This window comes from Alligator sinensis, unplaced genomic scaffold (assembly GCF_000455745.1).
Source record: "Alligator sinensis unplaced genomic scaffold, ASM45574v1 scaffold502_1, whole genome shotgun sequence".
Lineage (NCBI taxonomy): Eukaryota > Metazoa > Chordata > Crocodylia > Alligatoridae > Alligator > Alligator sinensis.
Genome location: NW_005841896.1, coordinates 827,900 through 853,920, shown reverse-complemented (window position 1 = coordinate 853,920; position 26,021 = coordinate 827,900). Strand labels below are relative to the sequence as shown.

Below are 26,021 nucleotides of genomic sequence, written 5' to 3'. Positions count from 1 at the left end.
CTCAGGACATTTGCTTGGTTTTAAATAAATATCACATTGTGCTGACTGTAATTACACCAGGGATAATACAAGAGCTAAGCTGCCAGTAAAACATCCCAGAACATAATTTTGGTAACATAATTAAAACAGGAACTAGGAATTTAGGCAATCCAAATACTATTGGACCCATCTCTCATTTCAATTTCCTGCTTTTTGTGCTTGGCTTGAAACAGTAATTCAATTTACTGCTATAAATACCATTTAACATTTGATATCCTTCAAAGGAAGCTTGTTTCAGAATGCTTCCTGGGCCACAGATTTTTTTAGACTGCCTCCAAATGATGCTTTCTTTTCCTGAACAGAATCAACCCTTACAAATCTGCCAGGATAATTTTAAGGTTTATAATATCTAAGTTTGCTATTTGGCAACCCTAGCAGAATGCAGTGGTCTCAGTAGATTATATTATCCAAGGACCATATCTTTGGTATTGTCCTGACCTAGGACCTGATTTTACCAACAGTTACTCAAATATGTAGGAGATCCAACTGGCAGGTGCAAAGTAGCCTAGGCCAGGGTCTGGCAACTGTTTCAAGCCACTGAGCTGGAACAAGCCCACTTCAGTTTGGGCGGCTCTTTTTGTGTCAGCAGTAGGGGTTTTCCTGTGCCGGTGCCAGAGCCACGCAGCTGGGAACTGTGCCCATGCCGCTGCTTGCTGCTTCTCCCAGCCTCCTTGCTCCCCAGCTAGAGTGCAAGCTCAGCTTCCAGCTAGAGGAGCTGTGCCAGCGTTGTTCTGGGCCAGAATGCTCCTTCCATGCTACAGCTGCTTCTCCCCACTCCTGACCCCCGCTACCCAACACATTTCTGGACAACTCCAGTCCAGCTTGAAGTACTGTTTGCACTGCAGCCTTGGGGAAGGAGGAGGGGAAAGGGGGCAGAGAGAAGTGGCATGGGCACAGTTTCCAGGCAAAGGGAGCAGAGCTGCACAGGCGCTGGGCTAAGTAGGAGGCATGGTGGTGGGGAGAAGCAGCAGCAATATGGAAGCAGCTTCCAGGCGTCCGGCCCAGCCTGAGCACAGCTCCTTGCTGCTCTGGCGTGGGCAGACAAAGCCTTGCACAGACAAAACCAGATCCGGTGGCTCGGTGGGTCAGTATGGTCCTCAGGCCATATATTGTCAACTCCTGGCCTGGGCTATATCTTTTGAGCAGCCCAACAAAATCAAGCCCTGAGATGGGAGGTGCTGCAGGCCTGCTGCTGCTGTTGGAAGTTACTAGAGTTCAAGGCTGCTTAGTGTTTAGCAGCAGTTCCATTTTGCAGACTTTGTCCCACACACACTGAACTTCAAATGAGTAGAAGTACTCGTAAGCCTGCATGGACCCCCAGGGATCCATCAACAGCAAGCTCTATGCAGGATAAAGGGCATAACAACCACTTTGCAGGGTAGGGGGGGGAGCAGTGCGGAAAGAGCCACTGTAATGAGCTTCAGAGATATGTGCTCAGGAAAGCCCCGGAGCCTACTGAAGGGATTCCTACCTCCAGACACATGTTTAAATAACTGCCCACTGCAAAAGCCCTGATCTTCACAAACATCTTTGGGGGCAGGTTCTCACCCCCATTCTGTTTCACCTCCTTCCCTTCGCTTAAATCAATCCATTCACCCCGAATTGCCCCAGCATGCTCCAGCACCCTTGCCCTCCCCACTCCTTCCAGCTTAGGCCAAGCTGTTGGTGCTCTGGAGAGCGTACCTCAAGGCATCTCCTCTCTGACCTGAAGAGCAAGGCATGGATGGTGTGCTCTGCAATCTTCCCTCCCTTTCCCCCTCTTCCCCACATGGCTGTGGCAGTCGAGGCTGAGGAGATGCACTCCAGCTTGCTCTCCCGTCCCATCATTCCTTCCGAAGCTTCTTATGAAGCCTTCCGGCTGGGGGAGGAGCGAAGCCAGAGCTGGTAGCAAAGCAGAGCAGGTGCCAGCAAGTGGCACTGTTGCACTAAGCTCATTCAGTCAGCCTGCTGAGGGCTCAGACACCACATCAGAGGACAACGCTGCCTTCAGGCAATCTATGGATCTGAACCACCAGCTAAATTGTCGGATTACCCATTGCTAACTCAGTGGCACTACTCAAGCAAATGAGATTTTGCAACATCAGATCCTTACCTAGACACACAACACTGGCTTTATTAAACTGCTCAGACTTCTTGAACCAAATTCCCCATGTGGGTGATATCAAACCTTTGTAATCTTTACTCACTGGAACAAATCACTCGCGTGAACAAGAGGTAACAAAACCACGCCTAAATTCTGTCTCTTAAAATGTGCCCTGCCTGCCTGTTTTGAACACCTTTCCATATTTTTATCCTAAACATCATTTGAGGAATTGGTTGAAAATGTGAAGACAGAAGGGTGACAGCGACCATGAAATGACAGAAGTCAAGATCCAAGGGGAGGAAGGAAAGAGAGCAGAAAAATAAAGGCAGTGGACTTGAGAAATGCTAACTTTAACAAACTCTGGGAACTGGTGGGCAGGATCTCCTGGAAGGCAAGTCTGAGCAGAAAAGGAATCCAGGATCACTGGCTGTACTTTAAGGAGCCCTCTTAAGGGCACAGGAGCAAACTGGCCCAATGCTACAAAAGAACAGGAAGTGCAACACGAGACCAGCCTGGCTAGACAGCACTCTCTTCAAGGAGCTGAAACTCAAAAAGGAATCCTATAAAAATGTAAACTTGGGCACAGTAATAGGAAAAAGAATAAGAGTATAGCACAGGTGTTTAAGGAGAAAATTAAGAAGGCCAAGGCAGGAGCCTTGCAGGAGCTGGAAGGAGACATAAAAAGCAATAAAAGGGGTTCTACAGGTATGTCAAAAGTAAGAGGAAGACCAGAGAAACCATAGCTCAGAGTAGTTCACACCTTACAGAATAAAGAAGGTCATCTAGTAATGGACAATGCAGAAAAGGCTTAAGTATTTTAAGCATTTTTTACTTCAGTCTTCGCAAATAGAGGCAGCTACCAAACGATGAGTGCAGTTGGCAATAAAGATTTGGAAGGATCCCAAATTCCCTCTGCACTGACAAGTTGAAAGCTGAGTGCCTGACAATCAGCTTATTGGCAACTGACTTTGGGACTGCACTGGGCCTCCAACCAGCCCTGGTGGAGTTTCCAGAGCCAGCTGACAATCAGTTGATTTTTGGCTGGCAGGGACTACACCGGAGCTGGCTGGAGACCCTGGTGCAGTCCTAACTTTGTCACACATACATATTATGGCACAATGGAAACCAGCCACCAAATATTACACTTGCTTTGTGCAAAATTCTGGTGGCCTGTTCCCCCATTAATTCCATGAACGTGTGGCCAGGTTACTATTTAAGACACAATTAACAGACTAATTGAATGTTAACTGTAACATCTGCCAAGGGCCTTAGAATCTTGAATGAGGTGGATACTGTATGTAATTTCATGGTGGGCAAGCAGTCCATTTTCCCCTTTAATTATCTAACGTGCTTGGATGGGAATCACCACTAGGATGAGACTCCTTTGTTTAAAACCTGTTCAGGGCACAGAAAAGAAATGGGTAGCTTGTTAGTTATGTGGAAGTTTGTTAGCTATGGCACTGCACCTTGACTCATGTAGAAAAAAAAGCTATGACTGCTATTGGTAGGAGAAATCCAGCAAGTAAGTCTACATTAAAGAAAATAGAATCACAAGACTTACCTTTTGCCCTACATTTTCTCAGCTCTCTGTCCTGAATAAAACCAGCAAACATTTGGGATTCCATAAAAACCTCCAGGAAGCGACGGATACTCTTGGAAGCTACTGATTTGCGGAAAGCCTCCCTTTGAAAGACACGCTCTCCCTTTTCATTCTGAGTTAGGAACAGTGAATAATGGCCTACTGTTTCCACAAAGAATCGGATAAAAACTTCAGATACCAATCCATTCAGGGTGTTACACTCTGCAAAAGAAAGCAGCAATGAGATACTAAATCCAGCTAAAGAATAGATGAGGTAAAAGGTTTCTGCATTGACACTTGCATTTTATTTGGTTCAATCACCTAAGAGTTAACAAGAGGAATGATAATAACTGAAAAAAAATATTTGCAACGTTTAAAAACGTACCATCACCTTGAACCCTTCTTCCCTACCCCCACAAAAAAGATTATTTGACTTGGATGTCATAATTGCACTACCACCAAACTTGTCAAATCGACAGAACAGCAGGTCTTCCATAAACCACAGCCAACAAAAATATGTTTTGTTTTAGTGGGCAAACCCATAGGAGATATCTCATAAAATCCTGAATTAAAGTTGAATCTTTTGAGCTTTAATCTGAACTATGTGTTTGTTGTCTGAATTTTAATTGAGTCTCATTGACAGTTAAGCATGCCTCTGTGGGATATTCATAGTTAAAATGTTTGTTCCAGGGATAATTAAACTTTACAAAGAACTGATTGTAAAGTATTTATTGGAGATGCAGTTCTTGCATTGCTTCAGAATACCTCAAAGGTATTAAAATAGTTATTCATATTTATTAAAATAGTTATTCATGTTTAAAAGAAGTATTAACAAAAATAAATGTGAAAATGAAGAGACTTGAACAAGCTATATAAGCTTTTAATGTAAAAATCTCTTCTTTTCTTTAAGGAAGGGTTAAAAATGCACCCAAGGGCAGGAGTACACTGGTATTTAAAAGGAATTTAAAACAGGTTGTTAACAATATATTACAGTGTTTTGATGCCATCAGCCCCTATTCCTTGCAGATGCTGTATTTTGAATTGTACTTTGATGTTGCAAAATGTGCCTTTGGAGTGAATGATGAGCTCTCTGAAACAAGAGCTGTTTATTTCCTGATTCCACAGATGCAATATCACTTGCACACACCTGGAGAGATAAGACTTGCTTCCAGATTATCTTACCATCATCTGAATCACTATCTGAATCTTGATTTATCAGCTCATTCTTTCGCTCTAGAGCCTGCTCCAGAGCAGCTTGCAATTTCCTTGGCAATAGAGTGTCTTCGTCATCCATCTAACAAAGGAAAAAACAACCTTTAGATTGTTTACATTCTCATTTGTAGTCAATTATTTTTCATGGTCTAGAGTTCATAAATAAATTGCTCTGTGTTTGTTATGTTAATGCTGATATACTTGAAGTAATGAAAATGTCTGTGCCTACATTATTATATATTCTTTAATGTGCTTAATAGTGCTTTTAGTGAGATTAGTCAGGAAAGATAATATACTACTGAAGAGCAGAATAAATGCATAAGATCCCTGAATCTGCTCTTTACACAACAAATGTAATGTGTGAAGGAATGAGAAAGGCATGATTAGGGAGTCTAAAAATGGTGTTTACTAAATATATACATCATGCAAGGCCCAGCTACTTGTACACACAGCTGTTCTAGTTGTGTTCTGGCAGCTGCTTCAACCCTTGATAGTTCCTTTTGCTTTTTTTTCTGCACATGTTTTTTCTTCATTTTCCGCAGCATATTTAATGGTTGCTCCACAAAACAAGCAGATACAAGACTTTCAGTGTTGCAACCTCAGCTTCACCATGCAGACTCCTCCAACAGATCTTCATAGTAAGCTTATCTATGAGCCCAACCTTTTCTTTAAAGGGCAACTCAGAGCACTCCTTTATCTGTACATTATTTAGTGCCACATTGATTTTAAAAGCTGGAGATTCCTTATCTTCCTTCTACTATACAACTTACTACACAACCTTCTATTTTTGCCTTGCCACACAGACTTCTCCCTTCATCTCATCACCTCAGTTGGCCTTACCTAGCTAGAACAATGCTGTTAAGAGTTCAAGTGTTCACTCTAAGCCATGAATTCATCTCTGTATTTCTCCTGAAAGCAATTTTAAACATAAACTGCTTGCCAGCTTCAAGGAAAAGCATTTATTTTTAGGTGAAAGCAGAAAACAAGAATGTTCTAATCTCTGGACCACTGCACCATCCCAACGGGGGCTCCCTGGTTACCCCCACAGCTATACCAGCTTTTTTTGAACAGCAAATTTACCTGTTTTTTTTAATATTTTGGATTCATACTTTACCTGTCTGATAAAACGATCAGCTCCCAGGTTGACCATTAAAGCCTTAAGGAAAGAAAAATAGAAAAAAGATTACTATAAAAATTCTGTGGGTGTCTGCCTTTACAGAAAGAGATGGAGCAAAAATGTTGACATAGTACCAAGCCTGAACAGCACTTAGATCAAGAATCAAGATGGTAGCTCCAAACAATTTTCTGAACGCTGTACAAAACAGGAGGATAAAGTCCTTTCCTTCTGTAGAGCCCTGAGGAAGTTAATATATGTCATACCTCAAATGGTGGACAGATTTCAGGGAAATTTGAAGACCATTTTAAAAACAATTGTAGGGTGTACTATTTTTCTTGGGTGCACTATTTTACTGGGCAAGCTATTTAACTGGAGGGATCTCTTTATGGCACCAGAAGGGGTCCTTTCTAGTGAGAAGGCTTACTTTCTGGTACAAAAAGACTTGTTCCAAGAATGACAGGTGTGACATTGATGAAATATGAATGAAGGATGCTGAGAGAGCAGTTTGGGGAGGGTAGGAAAAAAACAGCAGAGATAGCAAGAGGCAGAGTCACAGAAAGTTCTGAAAGGAAGACAAGAAAAGTAATCTGAAGTGAAAGATGTGAGAAAGCCAGTGAGGGGTTCTCAGGAGAGTGAACTGATCAGAGCAGTTTGAGAGAGTGATGATTTTGGCAGCAATATTTTGGAAAGACTGTATTAATACAAAGCTTATTTAATCTGCAATCTATGGCCTGCAGGGCATTAAAAAAAAACTTCCCTTGCCTTCAAAGTTCTATTCTCTTTTTTCCACGGGTGGTGGTGTGTGAACTCATAAAACTAAGTTATAGAGCTCGGCCCTTAAGTGAATGGTTTCTTATAGCAATGATGCCACTTTACACTATTTCACATAGAAGAAAATCAGAATATTGACCTAATTGTGACAAAACCAATGTTGACTTTGCTTGTCTACCACTATTCCTTTACCATACATCTGCATGACAGCAATTTTTCCAGAGGCAACTTTTTTTTCTTTCCAATTCTCAAGCATAAATTTGCAAGCTAAAGGAGAGACACGCAAACTTGCCAAAAGGCCAGATCTCTGGCTGGCATAAATCCATTATATGCCACAGAAACTGCTTTTGGATCAGTTCCTACCTCTTCTACGGGCAGCTCTTTCAGCTTGGGCAGAGAGCTGGACAGCAATCCAACCAGGAATGGAGTAGGGCAGCAGACAATATCAATCATGGATGAGGGGAGAACAGGAATAAAGGTGTGTTGCCAGGAGAAGGGATACAGCAGGGCCACCACAGCATGAGAACAGCTTGAGAGGGTGCTGAGGAAAGAGGAACAACATCATCACTACAGCGTGTTCTTAATCCAAAACACCTGCTCCCATACTACTGAACTCAAGGCAGAGTGGGAACTCAGAGAAGATACCTAATGCATCCAAGCCCAAGTTCCAACTTAGCACCTGTCTTCTGTTCCAACCTCAAACACCCTTCTATATTTGTGGCCTTGTGATAGCTTTGTTATTTCCCCCTGGGCCCATGCTCTTCATAGCATTCAAAGTGGAAACTAGAAGGTTAGTGTTAAACTGTTTCATTATAATAAGGAAACACTGATCCAGGGGGGAAAAGACAAAATGTCTCAATCAAAACTGCAAATGACTGAACACTGGCAGCTACTCTTGATGATTTTTAAAATAAAAACAACAGAATTTCAATTGTTATACTGTCATATTATGACAGCAGTAGTAGCAATGCACAATACCACTGATGAATGCCACAACAAATTGTAAAAATACTTTTAAAATTATAAAACTCATAGAATGGAACAAAAAATTCCAAATTCCAAAGTGTTTTGACATTTCTTTTTTTCCAAAATGGACAGTTTTCCTTCTAAATATATCATCCCCACAGGAATATTTGTCCAATTTCCAAAGTGTTTTGAAATACATTTTTTCCAGACTGAACAGGGTTTTGCTTCTAAATACATTTTCCACAAGAATTTTAGCTCAACTGATGTATTTACCCAATGGCTTCAATTTTCACAAAATCAGCACTTTTCATCCAAACAAATTCTTTGGTGAAAAAAATGCTCTAAGGAACCAAGACTGGTTCTCCCTAGTAAAATGCTAAGATAAGCCATGTGTTTGAAAAGGTCTTTTAAGTAGTATTAAGGATTAGTATTATCCATGGGAAACTCCTTGCTTTCACTGTCCTTCTGCCTAATGAATGTACTCTGGTTTCACTTTATGGTCACATGCTTCCTGAAGGTCAGTTACAAAACATCATCATTATCAAATTAGTTTTCATAGCAGGGAAAAAAAGACAAACCCGCACTTTCAGAGCTGTGACTTTGGCCTGATTGGTAAAGTCTGCCCTTTAACAAGCTGAAGATGACAGAACTTTGGAATTTTACCCAGTCCAGCATGCCGAGCTAAGTTTCTCACACTGCATATCTCAGATATGCTAAGCATGTTCAAACCATTACAAATAACTAAGAAGTTCAGTGCTACTGTGACTTGAGAATGTTAGGTGAGGAGTGCTCATTTATTTAATTGCAAGACATCTTGTAGGCATTAGACTACCACTCAAATAATGCTTGCAAGCATTCTTTTCTGAATACAAAGAAGGTATATCACCTGTTTGCTTACTTAGAACAGTTACACTGGAATTGGTTAAAAAATGGAGAGGGGGAGAAGAGGAGACAGTGTTCATCTTTTCCTTGAAATAATCTTTTTATTTTTTGCTGGTTGGCGTTTAAGAGATACTGACTATGACGTGTTCTTGTGATCTTGCTTATGCAAACTAATATGTGTTTCTTATCAAAGTTAACTTTTTCTTATATTGTTCCAGAGCACATGATGGTGCTGCGCTTGACTCTTATCTTGCTCTCCGGCTTATGTATTAGGTAAGCACAATGATGTGCTTCAGGAGAAGAAACTATGAAACGTAATGCAGGCTCCCAGGCACAATTCTCAAGCCTATTTTAATGGCTTTGTGGTATTTTCAACTGTTAAAAATTAGGTCATTATGGAGAAGTGACTAAAAAAAGAGCCAAGTTAAGCTAAAAGCAGGAAAACAAACATTCCTCCAATGCTCAGTTAATATTTTTTCTTTCTTTCTATAGAATGCCCTTTTGTAACACATCCTCTTCCATGCTGTGACGTAAATCAGCACCAACTTCCTCTCTCGTGTACTATTCCCACGCTTAGGGAGGCTTTCTGCTTCAGACCAGTACTCTGCTTTCTCCTTCAGAACTGTCACAAGGAGCCCATTTGTAATCTAGGCTTGGGGGAAGAGACTGTTCTTGCACAGACATGACAGCATTTGTACCCAACAGGTGTTTGTCCTAGTAATTTGCCAAGCAGAAGCCGCTACACTACGCTAACATGATGCAGCTCCCAGCACTGTCACTGTGACCACGACTCGGTGTTTCCATTTTAAACTTCTTCAGTCAGATGTTTACAAAGTATTAAAACACCTGGCCTCTAAAAATGATGCCTTTTAAACTATATCAGTCTGAGCCCCCGCCCCACAAAGATCATTAAATTTAGGTCACAAGCCAAATCTGCCCTCTGCAGTGATGCAACTGTCAGTAAAGTCAGTAGGAGTCATGTACACATACCCAAAGACTGAACTCAGCTGATGCAAATTTATTATGGTCTTATCAACAGCATCAAAGATATTTACAGAGGGCTACATCTTTCATTGAAATGTGATGTCCTTATAGATGTCCTAAGTCAAATTCAGAGGTGATGGATGAAAGAGAGCCACTCAGCACAGAAGTCTACTTTAATTTATACTATCTGAGGCCTTCCTATTTGTTGTTTTTCCTGCCCTACGTCTTCCTCAAACCTCTTAATATGAAAGTTACTTCATGATGCACTTATACATATTTCAAACTGTTTAAACATGTGAAACAAACTCTTTTGTAGCCTGTCTGAATTTTGGTCCTTGCAATATGTCATTTGCTTTCACAAGTGACTACACCTGTAGGATGTAGATCCCATGAACCTTCAGTGAGCTCTGTGCACATGGATCTTCCCAACCCTAGGAAGCTGCATTGGCTGACTCTAGTGGGAGAAAGAGAGGGCAGCAGGGTGGCCATTGGTTCTGTTTTATAATGGACCGTCCTGTTTTTAAACCTTTTATTCATTCTCTGTTTCTGAAGAAGGAAAGGATTGCAAAAAGTTCTGTTTTTAGTTCATTGATGGAAATCATGTCAAGCATTTGTCCTAGAGGTGCGCAGCCAGGAGGAGCAGGGTTCTGAGCCAGCCAGAGAGGAAGGGAGGGAGATGGAGGATCCCAGGCGTTGGTTGCTCTGTGCCTGAGCAAGGAGCCATGGTTGCAGTGCACATCCAGGCACAGCGAGAAACAAGGTGCAGCTGCATGCTTGAGCTCCCTAACCCTGGGCTGGGTATGTGTGGGCCATTTTTAAGCACAGGGACATGGCAGCACTCTAATTAGAGCAGCTCTGAGAGCCACTCTGATTAAAGTGCCACCCCTCCCACCCCCAGAGCATGTGTAAAAGTGCCCATGGGTTTTAGTGATGCTTTAATGCTCATTAGACTATTTTAATGTAATGTGCATTAGTGAAGCATCACTAAAAAACTGTATGCTTTTAATGCTCATTAAAATAGGCTAACACACATTAAAACACATGTGTAGATGTACCTGTTAAAAACCTTTTCATAAAGACTCCCCAGTCTTAATAAGAAATATGCTTAATAAATTAGAAAAGAAAAATGTATTCTATGAAATCATGTCTGTTTTGACTTCCCTTCAAGGTTTGCAACCCACATGATACTCGCCCATCTTTGTTTATGAAACATGTAAAGTAAAACCAGCTAGTTATTTTCATTCTTCCAGGTGTACAAAATGCACAAAAATCATGAAAAAAAAAAATTAAAAATAACTTTTTTGGCTTTAATAATCTAAGGAAGGTTGGTAGCACAGCGGAATTTTTTTGATGGACTGATTGATCTTTAATCTAAAATTAAACATTAGTTTCCATTATGAAATGTTAATCATACCAGAGAGTGTAACTTAATATACTACTTAACATAGATTCAAAAACTTATCTAAGGGCCTTGTTAAACTTTATGCTGCAAGCTGGACAAATGTTAATCAGCTTAGCGTTGTTCAGCCTAGTGGAGCAGTCACACAGTAAGGAAAAAACCTGCTCTGACTGTCCTTCACCTGCACAGCGGTGACTGTCACTAGAGGATTGGTGAGCAGGGGCAGGACTAGAAGCAGGACCCACTCACTGCTCCCACTGGGCAGAGAGCGGGCCCACCACTGTTTCCATTTCAGCAAAACCAGAGAGACCCCAGGAAGCAGCTTCCCTGGGGCTCTCTGGTCTTGCTGAGACTGATGCAGCAGCACTGTACTGACAGCAAAGCTGCCAAGCTTAAGCCCTGACAGCCCTGCTCTCAGCACAGAGCCACTGTGTCAGTTTCTGTGAGACCAGAGAACTACAGGGCTGCAGCCCTGGAGCTCACTCGCTCCAAGCTCCAAGGGGTTCAATCTTTTTTTCTCCAGATCTCAGGCAGTGCTCACCCCCTGCATCACTACCAGTGGGAGCAGAGCTGATTTGGACAGCAGCAGGAGGCACCATAGCCACCGGGTGTTCTGTGAAGAAAAGAATCAGGCCCCTCGCTCAGGTGGTGTCTGGCCAGCCAGTAGCCTGGCTGGCAGGGCATGGGGTGGTGGGCACCACTTGAGCTCCGGAAAAAAAAGGATCAGGCCCCCCATAGCTCAGAGCATTCTGGGATACTGGAGGACTTCAACTTGGGAAGAATAGCTGTGGAAAGTAGTCACACAGTAATGGAACAGGAACAAAATTAGGTGGATTGGAGTGGCATAACTCTAAGCCGAATAATGAGTGCTTTAAACTACTTAAAAGGTTTTGACATGCACCCAACCCAGAGATTTAGAGCTCCAGAAGCCACCTAAATTTACCATGCAACAAGGCTCTAACTCTAACTACATAGTTGGTCTAATAAAAGATATCATCCTAAGAAATCCTTGCCTCTTGCATAATTTCTGGACCATGACAGCTACAGCATCACTCTTACATTATCATACAGACTTACGTGTGGTGCCTCTGAAGAGAGGATACAAATCCCGTGTTTACAAATCCCAGCACATCTATCAAACAAAGGTACTTATCCTGCAAAGACTCACCAAAATATCTAACTATATGCACTGCGAGTAATTCCACAAAAGGCATCTTGCAGTGTGTTAAATTGCACATGTACATTTTTAAGACACAGCATCTTTTTTAATTTGAGAGATTTTTAAAGCCAGAAGGGATATCTAATCTAATCTAATCTAATCTAATCAACTATATAACACAGACCCCAGCTTTCACCCTGTCTTGATCACAATAACTTTAGTTAAAGTTTAGTGTTCAACTAAAGCATGTCTTGTAGGGCTGTGCAAAGCTTCAGCCCCCGATTCGATTCGGCAGAGATTCGGCCCAATTAGGTGGCAAATCTCCAAATCCGAATCAAATCAGAGGACCCTTTAATCTCTCCGAATCGAATCAGAACCCTCCAAATCAATTAGGAAAGATTCAGAGATTCAGACACAGACACAGCTTTAAATGTTTTTTCTACATGCCTCTAGGGAGCAGGGGCTCATGAGTAGTGCAGTGCTGGGGCGCATGGAGTGTTCCACAGAAGCGCAGGGGGCTCCCCAGCAATGTTCCTGCTAAGGAGTAGCGGGCCATGAGCGTGCTGCTTTGGTCCCGCCTCCCCCTTTTGGCACGGCGCAGTCTGCTGGTAAGTGTCCCAAAGTAAGTGTCCAAGTGGGAGCAGGCAGGGTTCGGCCACCACCCTTCTCCATGCTAACTGCTGCCCAGAGCAGTGCAGTGGAGAGCTGTGGGGCAGCCATGGGCCAGACACAATCAATCAATAGAATGCAGTGCTTCTTCCGGGCATGCACTGCGCTTGGTGCAGGGGCACACCAAGATTAAAGTGCCATTTTGGGGGCGCAGGGGTAGGGGCGGGGGGTTGACATTGGTAAGCAGACAAAATGTTTTTAACACTATGGCTTCCTATATGAAATCTCTAGGTTTATTTTGTGAATTATATTTGCACACCCAACAGTGTTAACATTGTGTGGTACCTCACAGGAATCTTGCAAAACCCCAGGGTGCTGGAGCAGCCTGAGTTGAGGGTCACTGGTCTACATACTCCAGAAGTCTGTGCCACATCTAGAAAGATGCTTGGCCATCCGTATAAATTGCAGATATCTTATTTTGGCTATTTTCCTGGGGAACAGCAGGAGTCCCTCAGAACTGCTCCACTCCCCCGCATTGCCCTGGGGAGCGAGGAGGCACATGGTGTCAGAGCTGAGGAGTGGAGCAGTTCCCCAGAGCCAGTGAAGCCTGCGCCAGCTCCAGCCCCTGTCCCTGCCTTGCATCACTTCAGGGAGGAGCCACTGCCTGCCCTGTGTGAGGCTCTGCCAGCTCCGGGAAACTCCTCCACTCCCCAGCCCTGATGCCATGTGCTTCCTTGCTCCCTGGGGCAATGCAGGGGAGCGGATCAGTTCCCCAGAGCCAGCGGAGCCCACCCCAGCCCCTGTCCCTGTCCCTGTCTCTGTCCCCGCCCCACCTCAGGGAGCAGCCTCTGCCTGCTCTGCCCTGCCCTGCATGGGGAGTGAGGAGCTTACCTTCAGTAAGTGTCCCACACTGGCCAGATTTTCACTTGTGCGTGGCTGCGTACGTGCGCACCTTGGAACGCTGTTCCCCAGTGCACTTGGAAGCAGACCCGGAAGTGGTCCAGAAGCACTTCTGCTCTACTTCTGGGTCCGCTGGGGAGCACGCTAGGGGCCCTCCCCACACCCCCTCCCCAACTCAGTGACTGGTGCCTCCTAGGTCTGGCGGGGGGGGGCACCTGGGGTCCCCCTGTGGCTGATCACCAAACCAGGGGGTGCAGGGGGGGACCCAGTATATTCCCCAGCAGACCCGGATGTAGACCGGAAGTGGAGAGGGTCCCCGCACTCCTGTGGGATGCTCCATCCACCCCAGCATCACAGTGTTTACAAGCCGCGCTGGTACCTCAAGGTCTGTAGAAAAAACTTTTAAAGCTGTGTCTATGGCCGAATCGCTGATTCTCCAAATCCGCATCGAATCTTCAAATTCGAATTCAGCCGAATCAAATCAGGGACAGTTATCTGAATCAATGAATCGAATCACTGTCCCTGATTCAGGTCTAATCTGAATCCAAACTGAATAGGGCCTGCTTCACAAACCCCTAATGACTTGTGATTATTGTCCAAGAAAAGCATCCAGTCTTGACTTGATGAATTCATGAGTTAGACTCTATCACTTCCTTGCCTCGTTTGTTCACTGGTGAATAATTTTTAATGTTAAAAGTTCATGACTTTAAAATTAAATTTGTCCAGCTATTGGTTCTTGTTACAACTTGCTCCATAATACTTGCCCTTCTCCTCATGAGAGTACATGTACATACAATTATACATTTTTATTAACGGGCAAGAAAAACTTTCATGTTTTACTCAAAAAGTTCCAACAAGAGTCTACTAATAGTCCAGAGACTTGTAGGAAATAAGGTTGTTGAAGAAAATGAAGTTATCACAATTCAGTCTAATGTGGGTAGTATTACCTATCATCCAAAAATATCTTTAAACAACGTTAATTTATTGTATTGCAAACAGAAGCTGACTGTCCGCATTTCCAAACAAATGCCAATTCCTCTGAACAAATGTGTCTATCCAAATTAGACAAGATTCTTTGGGTAAATGTGATATCTTTTATTAGACCAACTAAATAGTTGGAAAAATTGTTCTTTGCAAGTTTTCAGGTACAAAGTGTGTTTGTACCCAAAAGTTTGTAAAGAATAATTTTTCCAACTATTTAGTTGGTCTAATAAAAATATCACATTTACCCAAAGAACCTTGTCTGCCTATGTTCTTAGACCAACACAGCTACAGCCACCCCACTCTATCCAAATCATATTTTTTACAGCCAGAAAGTTGTCATCAAAAGACATATCAACAAAGGAAGGAAAATTTGCAACACTGAAGCAGTTAGTCTCTCAATAGCAACATTATGAAGAGGTAAACAATACATGTTTCTGGCAGTTTAGCACTTGCACTGAGATGCTAGTTTTCCAGCTACTGACAAATAATCCATTAAGTCAATGAGAAAAAGAGCATCTAGTATCCAAATAGAACAGAAGAACGTCTGTGATCATTAGTGCAGATGAACAAAAATAATCAAACTCAGAAACTTGGTCATGGAAAATGACCACGTGGATTATTTGTCAATAGCTAACTGCCAATACTTCATCACAGCGCAAGGACTGTATTGCCAGAAATACATATTATTCATCACTAAACAATGCTTGGGAGATAGATTCAACATACAGTACTGGAAATGTTGATGCTGTGCTTTATGCTAACTTTGAAATGCTGCAAGTGCTACCCTTGGGAAATGCTGAAGTCATTCTGAGAACGCACACTACTTTCCATGAAACATTTGTGAGGGCAAATCTCTTTGTTTGCAAACAACCCAAATATTGACAAGGCAGAAGAAGAGGAGCTGGAAATTGTTAGGTGCATCTAAATAATGACATCTTTCCCCACACCCATCTCCTCAACATCGTTTGCAGACTACAGTTTTCTGAAGGGCCCTCACACTCCACCTACATTCTCCCCGAAGTGCTGGGCTTACAAGAGAAATTATTTGCTTGCAGGTTCTGTAACCAGCTGCTCTTAGTGAAAGAGTCTATGTGTTTTGGCATTTGCACTGAAAGGGGAGCAAGGTGATAGCCCCTTTTATCCTTTCCCAGAGGACCAAGATTCTCCGTGCACGTGGGGATTGCTCCATTACATGTGTGGAGAGCCAAAACCCCACCAACACTTCATAATCCCTGTGGGCTAGTGCCAGGTCAATGCTATGCAGATGCTCTGGACCATGTGCTCATCTGGCACCGATTATCAGAATCTGGTTCTCTCCATTCCCTCAGATGGAGAAATGTAGCCAAAATGTAAATTCTCAGCAAAGTTTTTCCACTGCCTGTGTTTACTTTTCCACAACCTTTTCATGTTTCTCATTTCTTCCTGCTTCTTTAATTCTGATACTCACTCTACATTTACTGAACTCTTTCATCTGTTGTTTTTAATACATGCACGCTCCAACCCACAACTGCTCCATGACCGAGTTACCTTCCTTCTCCACATCCCTTCTTCCCCTTAGAGAGCTTCCTCTGAATTCTTGTTGGAGTTTTGAGGTTCTGTCCTTTCCAGTACTTGAATGAGGTAGGTATTCCACGCTCCTATATCCAACCTCAGCTCACAGTAACATTTTTCTTTGATGGCTCCCCACTGCTGGGGAAGGGGAGGAGCATGAACCATTAATAATTTCTGTAGCACAATGGCTGCTCTAAGAACAACTTTTCCGCACACCTCAATGCCATCCTAGCACTTGGACTAACTTCAAACAACGGAACACAGAATAGTCCTATAAAGAACACTTAGAACCAAGTTTTCAAAAACAGTCATTGAGCAAGATGCTTCAATTTTTTTGCCTTCTTTGAGGCCTTAATTTAGAGGTGCCAAGCCTCTGCAGCTCCAACAAACTTTAACTGGAATGGATGGAGCTCAGCACTTCCGAAGCAGAGGCCTAAAGGCCAAATATCTCAAATGAAGCACTCAGTCTGTGACGCACCCAGAATTAGTGTCCATATTTGAAAATTTGGGTCATAAATTCCACATAACATGTAGGTGACCAGAGCCTAAAAACCTCTTCTGACAGTAACTGAAAAGTTAAATGATTCCTGAAAGCTGCAGAAATTGTTATTATTGATTGTTTTTCATATTTATTACCTGCAGTGGAATCTAAAGGCCCCAGGCAAGGATCAAGCCCCTCTTGTGCTAGACCTTATAAACATACATAATAATAATGATGATGATAATCGTGATAATAGTAATAAAAAGAGTTCCTGCCTCATACAGCTTACCATCTTAGCATACAACTGAAACCAGATGGATAAAACAAAGTAACAGCAGGGTAGACAAATTAGTGACAGAAAAATATTACTGTATTAAGAAGCAGCCTTAGCAGATCAGCTGCCTTGCCACTTTCAGATGTTGCTAACCTCATAGCAAAGGAACATCTTTAGGAAGAATATGGAAAATCTTTTGAGCTCTTAAAGCCCTGGTGATTGCAGGCAGCTAATACCACTGCTTTCTTTCCTCCATCTAGTTTGAGCACTGATCCCAATATTTTTCCCTCTTCCACTTCACTATTTCACTTCAGGTACTGTGTCACTTATTATTTCATAGATATTAGGGCTGGAAGGGACCTCAGAAGATCATCGAGTCCAGCCCCCTGCCCCAGGAGCAGGAAGTCAGCTGGGGTCACAGGATCCCAGCAAGATAAACGTCCAATTGACTCTTAAAGGAGTCCAGAGTAGGTGCTTGCACCACCTCTGGCAGCAGTCTGTTCCAGGCCTTGGGGGCTCGGACTGTAAAGAAGTTCTTCCTTATGTCCAGCCTGAAATGGTCTTGCAGGAGTTTGTGACTGTTTGACCTTGTCATCCCACGTGGTGCTCTGGTGAACAGGCGCTCCCCCAGATTCTGATACACACCCCTTATATACTTAGAGGCAGCCACCAGGTCCCCCATGAGCCTGCACTTTTCCAGGCTGAAGAGTCCCATGGCTCTCAGCCTATCATCATAAGGTCTGTTTTCATGCCCTCTGATCATGCGCGTGGCTCTCCTTTGGACTCTCTCAAGCTTCTCCACATCCTTTTTAAATTATGGAGCCCAGAATTGGATGCAGTACTCCAGCTGCGGCCTCACCAAAGCCAAGTACAACAGGAGGATGACATCCTGGGATTTGCTAGAGAAGCATCTATGGATGCAAGCCAGTGTTTTGTTCACTTTGCCAGCTGCAACATCACATTGGTGGCTCATATTCATCTTCTGGTCAATCATGACCCCCAAGTCCCTTTCGGCCATGGTGCTAGCAAGCATAGCACTGCTGAGCCTATAAGCATGCTGCAGGTTTTTCTTCCCAAGGTGGAGTACCTTGCATTTTTTGGTGTTGAAGACCATCAGGTTTTTGCCCGCCCATTTTCTGAGCCTGTCAAGGTCAGCCTCGTTCACCATCCTGTCCTCGGGTGTGGCCACTTTACCTCAAAGTTTGGTGTCATCAGCGAACTTGGCCAGTCCACTTCTGATACCAATGTCCACATCGTTAATGAAGATGTTGAAAAGAATAGGCCCAAGGACAGAACCTTGGGGGACCCCACTGGTCACAGCGCACGACGATGATTGACTTCTGTCAACTACCACTCTCTGGGTCTGACCTCGGAGCCATTTCCCCAGGCAGCAAACTGTGTTGTAGCCGAGGCCACAGTTGGCCAGTTTTTCTATGAGATGATCATGGGATACCAGATCAAAAGCTTTTTTAAAATCAAGATATATGATGTCAATCTCTTCTCCCTTGTCCAGGTGATATGTCACCTGGTCATAGAAGGAGATGAGATTGGTCAGGCAAGACCTACCTGCAACAAACCCGTGCTGGCTATCCCTCAGGAAGTTGCCTTCAGCCAGTTTGTCAAGAATGGTCTCTGATGATTTTTTCCAAGATCTTCCCCAGGATAGAGGTCAGGCCGATGGGCCTGTAGTTCCCTGGATCTACATTCCTCTCTTTCTTCAAGATGGGCACCACATTGGCCTTTTTCCAATCATCGGGCACTTCGCCTGAGCACCACAAGTTCTTGAAGATCTGTGCCAGTGGCAGAGCTATGATGCTTGCCAGCTCCTTAAGTACCCTGGGGTGTAAACTGTCTGGGTTTATCCCTTAGGGGATATGCTATGGGATTACTGTTGTGTGATAATGCACTCTCTTTTATTCCACGTCCTGCAGTGCTACTCACCCAATGGACCAGAGAAGGAGAAACAGGAATCTGGGAACCTGAGAAACATAAACCTGGGGAAGACCCAGGTCTTTCACATGACAGCATGGATCAGTACCACTAGGCCACTTCACTAAGTTGCCTTCTGGCCAACATTAAGTCATCACTCCTGTTCAATTTTACCTAACCAAATGATTGTAGATCTGATAACTTCTCACTCTACTGTCATGGAGCATCCAAAGGGTAAAATCTGGAATCCTTTCCTTTTGACTTAAACCAAAGAAATAACATGCTTTTCAGATTTTGTTTTTATTATTTTGAGAGAGAACTGCCCCGTGAAAATTTCAAAATACAATATTATGAGTCATTGTTGATACAGAGAAAAAGAACATTGCAGTTGAGCAAGCGGACTGAATGGCTGTGGCCGTGAGAAAAGGCCTGAAGTTATGGAATGTGCTAACACATGCAATCAGGAACAATAGTTACATTCAAAGTCACAACATTCGATGCAGAGATTATGCGGGAAAAAGCAACAGAAGACGACTGCATGATGTTTACAGGAAACTCAGAAGCAAAGGGATGTTTATAGCATAATATTCCTAACAGAGGACTGCATAAAGCAATAAATAATAGCTTACTCGAGCAATTAAATGCTGAAGGGAAGCTGAGGTGTTTGATAACCACTGAAGACATTTGAGAATCAAGTCCATAGCATTTAATGCCAATGTTGATTAGAGCTGTAAGGGGGTACCTACATGTCTTCCGTACAGCTTGTAATTACAAAAGGATACCTGGTAGCAGCTCATATTATTAATATTGCCAGATGCTTCCTATTGTAGGGCACTGTTTTAGGTTGCTTCTCAAACTTGGCCAAACTTTAACTGATTAGAGTGAATGTTTCCAAGTTGGGTGCCTGCCAACTGTTTAACCATTTCCAAAGCCAAGGGAGGGAAACATGCATTCTTTTGCCATTTAAAATGTTTTTAGTGACCCCCCCCACCTCTTTTTTTAGAAAGCACTAGCACCCTCACACTGAAGCAGAGACCTAATGTGTAGGCAGGGCAAGATGGCTTATGTGTTGGAGACGTGCCTTTTTCTGTTACTGGGAAAATCCACCCAAATTTGGTTAATTTGAAAAAAAAATCTCAATTTGCACATGCTCAGTAGAGACTTAATTTAGTAGCTAAATCCCCCAAAGAGCCTGTTGACACTTGGCACAACTACACGAGACACTACTGCGCAGTTGTTACTGCACATTTATTTAGTACTTGTATTACCAAATACTAAATAAATGCACAGTAACCAGACTACTGCACAGTAGTGCCAGCAAAGATCTTTTAAGTGATGTTCCTGTGCAGTAACCTAATAATACTGCGCAGTAGTGTATTAGCACTGTCTGTGCTGTGATGCACTACTGCCCAGTATTATTTGGCTACTGTGCAGTCACCATCTTGTGTAGATGTGGCCACTGAATAGGATTGCAGGGCTGGGCTACTGTGGAACATGATGTGGGAAGGAAAAAGGCCAAGTAGGGAGGCTTTATCAAAGATGTAAAGGAGGAACCTGGCTGATTTAAATGCATAGGGGGTAAGAATCAGACTTGCAAAAAGGATCTGAAGGGAGGAGGCTGGATCTGGAGGCTGGCCAGAAGACATGGGTGATTGGGAACTGGGATAGGGAAGACTGAGACTGCCAAAGAGTAACACCAGGAGCAAGTGGTTAAGCAAAGAGACTGGGATGTGGAATCAGGATGCAGAGGACTGTGATAAGGTGGGTAAGGAGACTGGAGGTAGGTGGTAGAAAGGAAAATCTGGGGTGTAACTGAGGTCCAAAGAGGAACTGGCATGTGGAAGGCAAGAGGAAATAGCAGGCAAGGAATCATGGGAGGCAAGTGATTGATCAAAGAGAAATGGCCACAGGACAGCAAGTGCAGAGTGGGCCATGGGGAAAGACAAAGCATGTGAAAAGCCAGGAGTGGAGAACTGGGAATGACTGAGCAGAAGACTATTTAGTGGATCTAAAGGTCCAACCCTGCTGATGGTCCACATAGGCAGCTTTTCAGTTGCTTTTGTAAAAACCACCTGTAAATATGGACGATTAGAAACTACCCGTGAAAAGTATAGGGCAAGGACACAGCTACTGGGGTACAGGGACAGAGACAGGGACAGAATCCAGTTCTCCAGATCAACACTTAAATATATGACAAACCTTTCCCTTCCTGCCACCCCCTGCCTCACTCATTACACCCATTCCACCTTCTGTAACAAATGAAACAGGGGTCCTACATACAACAGCCTAACAACCAGGCTGTCCTGATCCACCGTCAAATCATTAGGCATCCTGAATGAAACAGGATCCTGGAAAAAAACAGAGTATCCTGAATGAAGGACTATACAGTAAGATATATCTAAGAGTGGGTCAAATGAATGTAGCACTGGCAACTTTGATTTTGAAAAGGTGTTTGATTTTGTAATGGTGATAATGATTTTATGTGGGGACTGTGTATCCAAGGTAAGAAAAACATTTGGTCTTTTTTTAATGAACACTTTAATCCTGTGGACACAAGTAGTCACTGGCAGTCTGGCTTAAGTAAATACATTAATTCTCTTACTGCACTTTCCAGCTCCCATCCCACAGACATTTTGGGAAGACTCAAACTAACACTGCACAGAGGCAGGAGCCAGTTCTTTCCCTTAAAACATCTGTATGGCTCACGTGCTACATGAGCTCAGAGTTGGTTGCATTATGGATATTTAACTGAAGGCATCTTGCACTTTTATTCATCCAGTTCAACAATTCCAAGTCTCACTTGTGCTACGCTTATCAAAGAGTCATCAGAACATTTATCACAGCAAGAGGATGCACACACCACTTTTATAACACTGCGTACTGAGTAAGCTGAGCCTTCCCTTGAATATAAAGCAAAAAAGAGCAGCATTTTCCATGCATGCTTTGAATGACCAGATATCCTACCCACTACTTCTCATTACTTCTTTCATTAACATACCAAAAAGAGCTTACTTTTTGGTTTTTTAGCAAGCAGGAAAAATACTAACAAATTAAACTAGAGAGTACACCAGGCTGAAACTGCATAATGGAGGTTCAGAACCAATTACAGTTAATGCAATACAAGTTCCATTGATAAGTGGGTCAAGTACAATAAAATCTATTTATATCGCACCCCTTCACCCAATTTGGGACTACAGTTCCATCACATTAGGCACTGTGCAAACACACAAAAAAAACACACACTTCCTGCCCAGAAGAATTTCTGATATAAAAAGACAAGCTGCATACAAAGGGATGGGGATGGGAAAGGGCAGGAGACTATAAGCAGATCATACACTGGAATTCACACCTTGTTTGTTCCTGTTTGATCAAAATGCAAAATAATTCCTAATACTGTATTTAATTTGGCCGCTAACAGACATGCTAATCCAAATGTCTACAAAGGAATGGCAGGGCTTGCAGTTAATTTACATTTGACTTGCACATAACAAAGTGGGAGCGAGAGAAAGTCGTCCTGAACAAGCAAAATATTGTTTTAGGCCTCAATTCAGCAAAACAGTTACACATGTTTATGTTTCATTTACTTCAACATGCTTAAGTGCTGTGCTGAAGTGTGAGGACTACCCACACTCTTAAGTACTCTGCTGAATTGAGATCTTAAAAATCCCATTTTTTGCCTTCCACCCCAATTTTACTTTGACTCTGCCCAAAAATGGGGAAAAAAAAGCACCATGTGACAATCCCTTTTAAGCCACTTAGGTCCAAGGCTACCTTGGAAGAAAAAATCCCCTGGAATGGCAATGAGACTAGGCTCATCTTGGCTTCAGAGCATGCTTAGGCCTCTGCAAACTGAATGTTTTTCTGTGGGATGTGTTTTAGTTTTCTACAAATTGTTAAGCCCTTAAAGGGGCTAGTGTGCTTCTTAGAGATGTAAGTTCTCACTCCTATAAGTAGCTGTTTGGAAAGTAGGTGGTCTAGTATTTAGAGGTATTATAGGATTTTTTTTTCAGATTCAAATTTACTTGTATCATGATCCCCTCTGAAGGAGGCCTCATTTTTCAGTTATGCCAGCCTGGCATGATGAGCAGCCACCTGCGTGCGGCCAAATGGGTAGAAGGCAGCCGGGAGCAGAAGCCCCACATGCTGGGGCAGGAGCTACGTGGCTGCAGCTTCTCCACAACCTCACTGGGCATCTGCTGTCCGACGTGCATCCCCAAGGCTGCCCTGTATTGCCTGCTCCCTGGAGCAGCACAGCAGGGGCAGGAGCCACTGGAGGCAGGGGGAGCCGAGCAGTACTTGGGCAGCTGCAACAACACCAGGAAGCTGTTTATGCTGGCCACGGCTGGGGCATGTAGAAGTGTGGCATGGGCTGCCCCGGTGAGAGTGGGCAGCGTTCAACCCCATGCAGAGCACTGTGGGGGCAGCCATGAGCCGAATGAGGGTTCGGGGGGAAGGACTGCACTTGCACCTGCACCACCCAGGTGATCTCTGCTGCATGCACCCCCTGCCCACCCTTCTTCTCTCACCCACTGCCAGCAGGCTCCTGGGAGCTAGTGTGCAGGCAGCTCCCCCCAACACATGCACACCCACCTCCCACACACAGACCCACACACCTCATACCCATACCACCCCCCCCACACAATATACAAGAGTAAGACTTCATTTTGAGCTATTATGCAGTCGCCTCTACATACACTACTCAAAAATACATAATTCAGGACAAAACTTATTTTTTAAAGTCAAATTAAAATGTTATAATAGATATATGATTTTTAGTATATGATTTGTTTTTTATCTAATATGTTAAAATGATATCTTCTGAAAGATTTTAAGTGTGCGGCCCTCGACAGCTCACCAAAACTCATTAAGCGGCCCTCCAGCCAAAATAATTGCCCACCCCTGCTTCACCTGCTTGTTAATGAAGCAGAACTGGTGTAGCACAATGACATCATTCAAGATCCTGCTCTTTTTACAGGTGGTATGGAAGGGGTCTAAGTTAGCTGATGTAAGCATGAGGGTCTATTCAGGTTATTTTCTTTGTATACTGCAGCTTAGGTAAAGTACTCTTTTTTTCCTGACTAGAAACCTTTTCAGTGTGCATGCACTATACCAGTTTATTCTGATTCGATCCTGCTACCATTGCTATTACTGTCATGTTGTCCACTGTCAAAGTGTCATGGGCAACACAGGAGCTGATGGGCACTGAAAGCCCAGTGCTGACACTTGAGTAATAAAGGCTGCAGTTACAAAAATCCTTGCCATCTGTTACTAACCTCTTGCTTATTTTCCATCTTAATTTCAGGTTGTATTTAAAGATATTGTGGGATGTGCCTGTGCTGGGACAGGATCTCCACCTTTGAGTGAAATAAGAATGATAGCTGGTTTGCAGTTCAAAGGCAGTTGGAAGGGCCTGTTAGTAAAACAGCTTGTTTGCATTTTGCATGTCTCTGTGCCAGCTGACTCTACCCAGCACTGCAAGTATTAATGCCAAGGTACTCAGCAGTTTCCCTCTTGTTATATCCAGCCTAACTTTGTGGAGACTTGGATAATTTTGATACGGTTAGGATGGATTCTGAATACCTACCCAGACCTGAAGCAGACCTGCAAACCCTCTGAGATCCCTCTGGTAATTTGGCCTCTCTCTCAATAGAGAAGTCAATGTGGATGCAGGAATGGGGTGGTGTGCATGTATGTGTGTGTTATGTAGAAGGGTGAGTGATCTTTGTTCCAAATATATTCTCTGGCAATAGAAACTCATATAAACACTTCATTGTTTATGATTTTGATTGATTTTATTTAAAAGAAAGCAAAGAACTGTAAAATGAGAGTTTGTGTTTGGATAGATTAAAATTTTTAACTGATACACGAGTATCCATGTCTGTTTTCAGAGAATATGTACAGATCTATCTGTGCAGATTTGGTGTCAAAATTTTCTGCTGATGACAATGGAGTTCTGCCAATAGAGGCAGATCCGGAGGCAGATCCGGAGGGGAAGCGGGGTGCAGTGGTGCAGTTGTACTCCCTGGTTTGATTCCCACTCCACCCAAAGTTTAAAAACAACTGCCTGGCAGTGGCAGCAGCACTTCTATTCAGGCAGTAGTGAAGGAGCCAATTGACTTGATAGCTCATCTACCTGATTCCTTCTAAACTCTTTCATTTCACAGCTCTCTCTCCTTTTTTAATGGTCTTGATGTTTCACTTATCAAGCTACCCTTCCTTCTGCAATTTTGCTGTCTGTTAGCTGCCCCTGATAAGGTAGCTCCTATTTCACAGCACCGCAGATTCAACTCCAGCTAAAAGACCAGTTCAGGTATGAAAACAACTTTCAGTGAAGCATTGCACTGCAACATGCTCAAGAAGCCTAGATTTTGTTTTATGACTCTGAGAGAGATGTAGATTTAATTTAAATGGCAACAGGACTAAAGAAACAACATCTTTTGATAATTCTTGCCTACTTTGTTGCAAGTTTGTTTACATAATATGTATATAGCAAATTAATGCACAGTCCAATAAAATTATATTTGTTTTTGCTTCAATCTCAAACTCAATAATATAGCCCTAGCATATTAATAAAGCTTCTATTTTCTTTTTACCTGGAGAAAAATGTGTGCTCTGTTATATGTGATGCCATCTGCACCCTGCTTTTCAAAATCCTAGATCCACCCATAAATGGAGATAATATAAGCAGACAGCACCAGATCTGAGTTTAAACACAGAACAAAGGGACAGTGTGGTATTCTGGGTGCTCAACACTTATGAAAATCAGTTCCTAGTAACTCAAGGCTGACTTACTCCATCAATTGACAGTTTTGAACACCTCATCCTTAGTCACTATCCAAGCTACTGAAGTGACTGCTAAAGCAGCCCTATATAGTAAGGTACATATAGTCTCAATATTAAACTTGAAATAAGGCCAACACAGGTGAAAGTCCTTGACTCTGAAGATGAGCTGACAAAGGAGAGTATCAGTCTCCTCTGCCAGGATGGGAGATAGAAGCAAGCAAACAACAGCGTCTGGGGATGCTCTCTGCTGGCAAACAATGTCTTGCAGCCTGACAGCCAGCCCCCTTCACTGTTTCTGCATTTTTCAAACCAATCCTCT

General features: G+C 43.1%; 1 protein-coding gene across 8 annotated transcripts in view; it reads right to left on the bottom strand.

Annotated features, from left to right (window-relative positions):
- ST5 (suppression of tumorigenicity 5) overlaps positions 1-26,021 on the bottom strand; it is a 236,646-nt gene that overhangs the window by 2,414 nt on the left and 208,211 nt on the right. For all 8 annotated transcript variants that reach the window (XM_025197391.1, XM_006018213.3, XM_006018216.3 and 5 more), the window contains 4 exons: positions 7,165-7,342; positions 6,028-6,069; positions 4,884-4,995; positions 3,684-3,923 (listed from right to left, as the gene is read on the bottom strand). In XM_025197391.1, the coding sequence (XP_025053176.1) occupies positions 3,684-3,923; positions 4,884-4,995; positions 6,028-6,069; positions 7,165-7,342 (572 nt within the window). The remainder of the gene's footprint in view (positions 1-3,683; positions 3,924-4,883; positions 4,996-6,027; positions 6,070-7,164; positions 7,343-26,021) is intronic.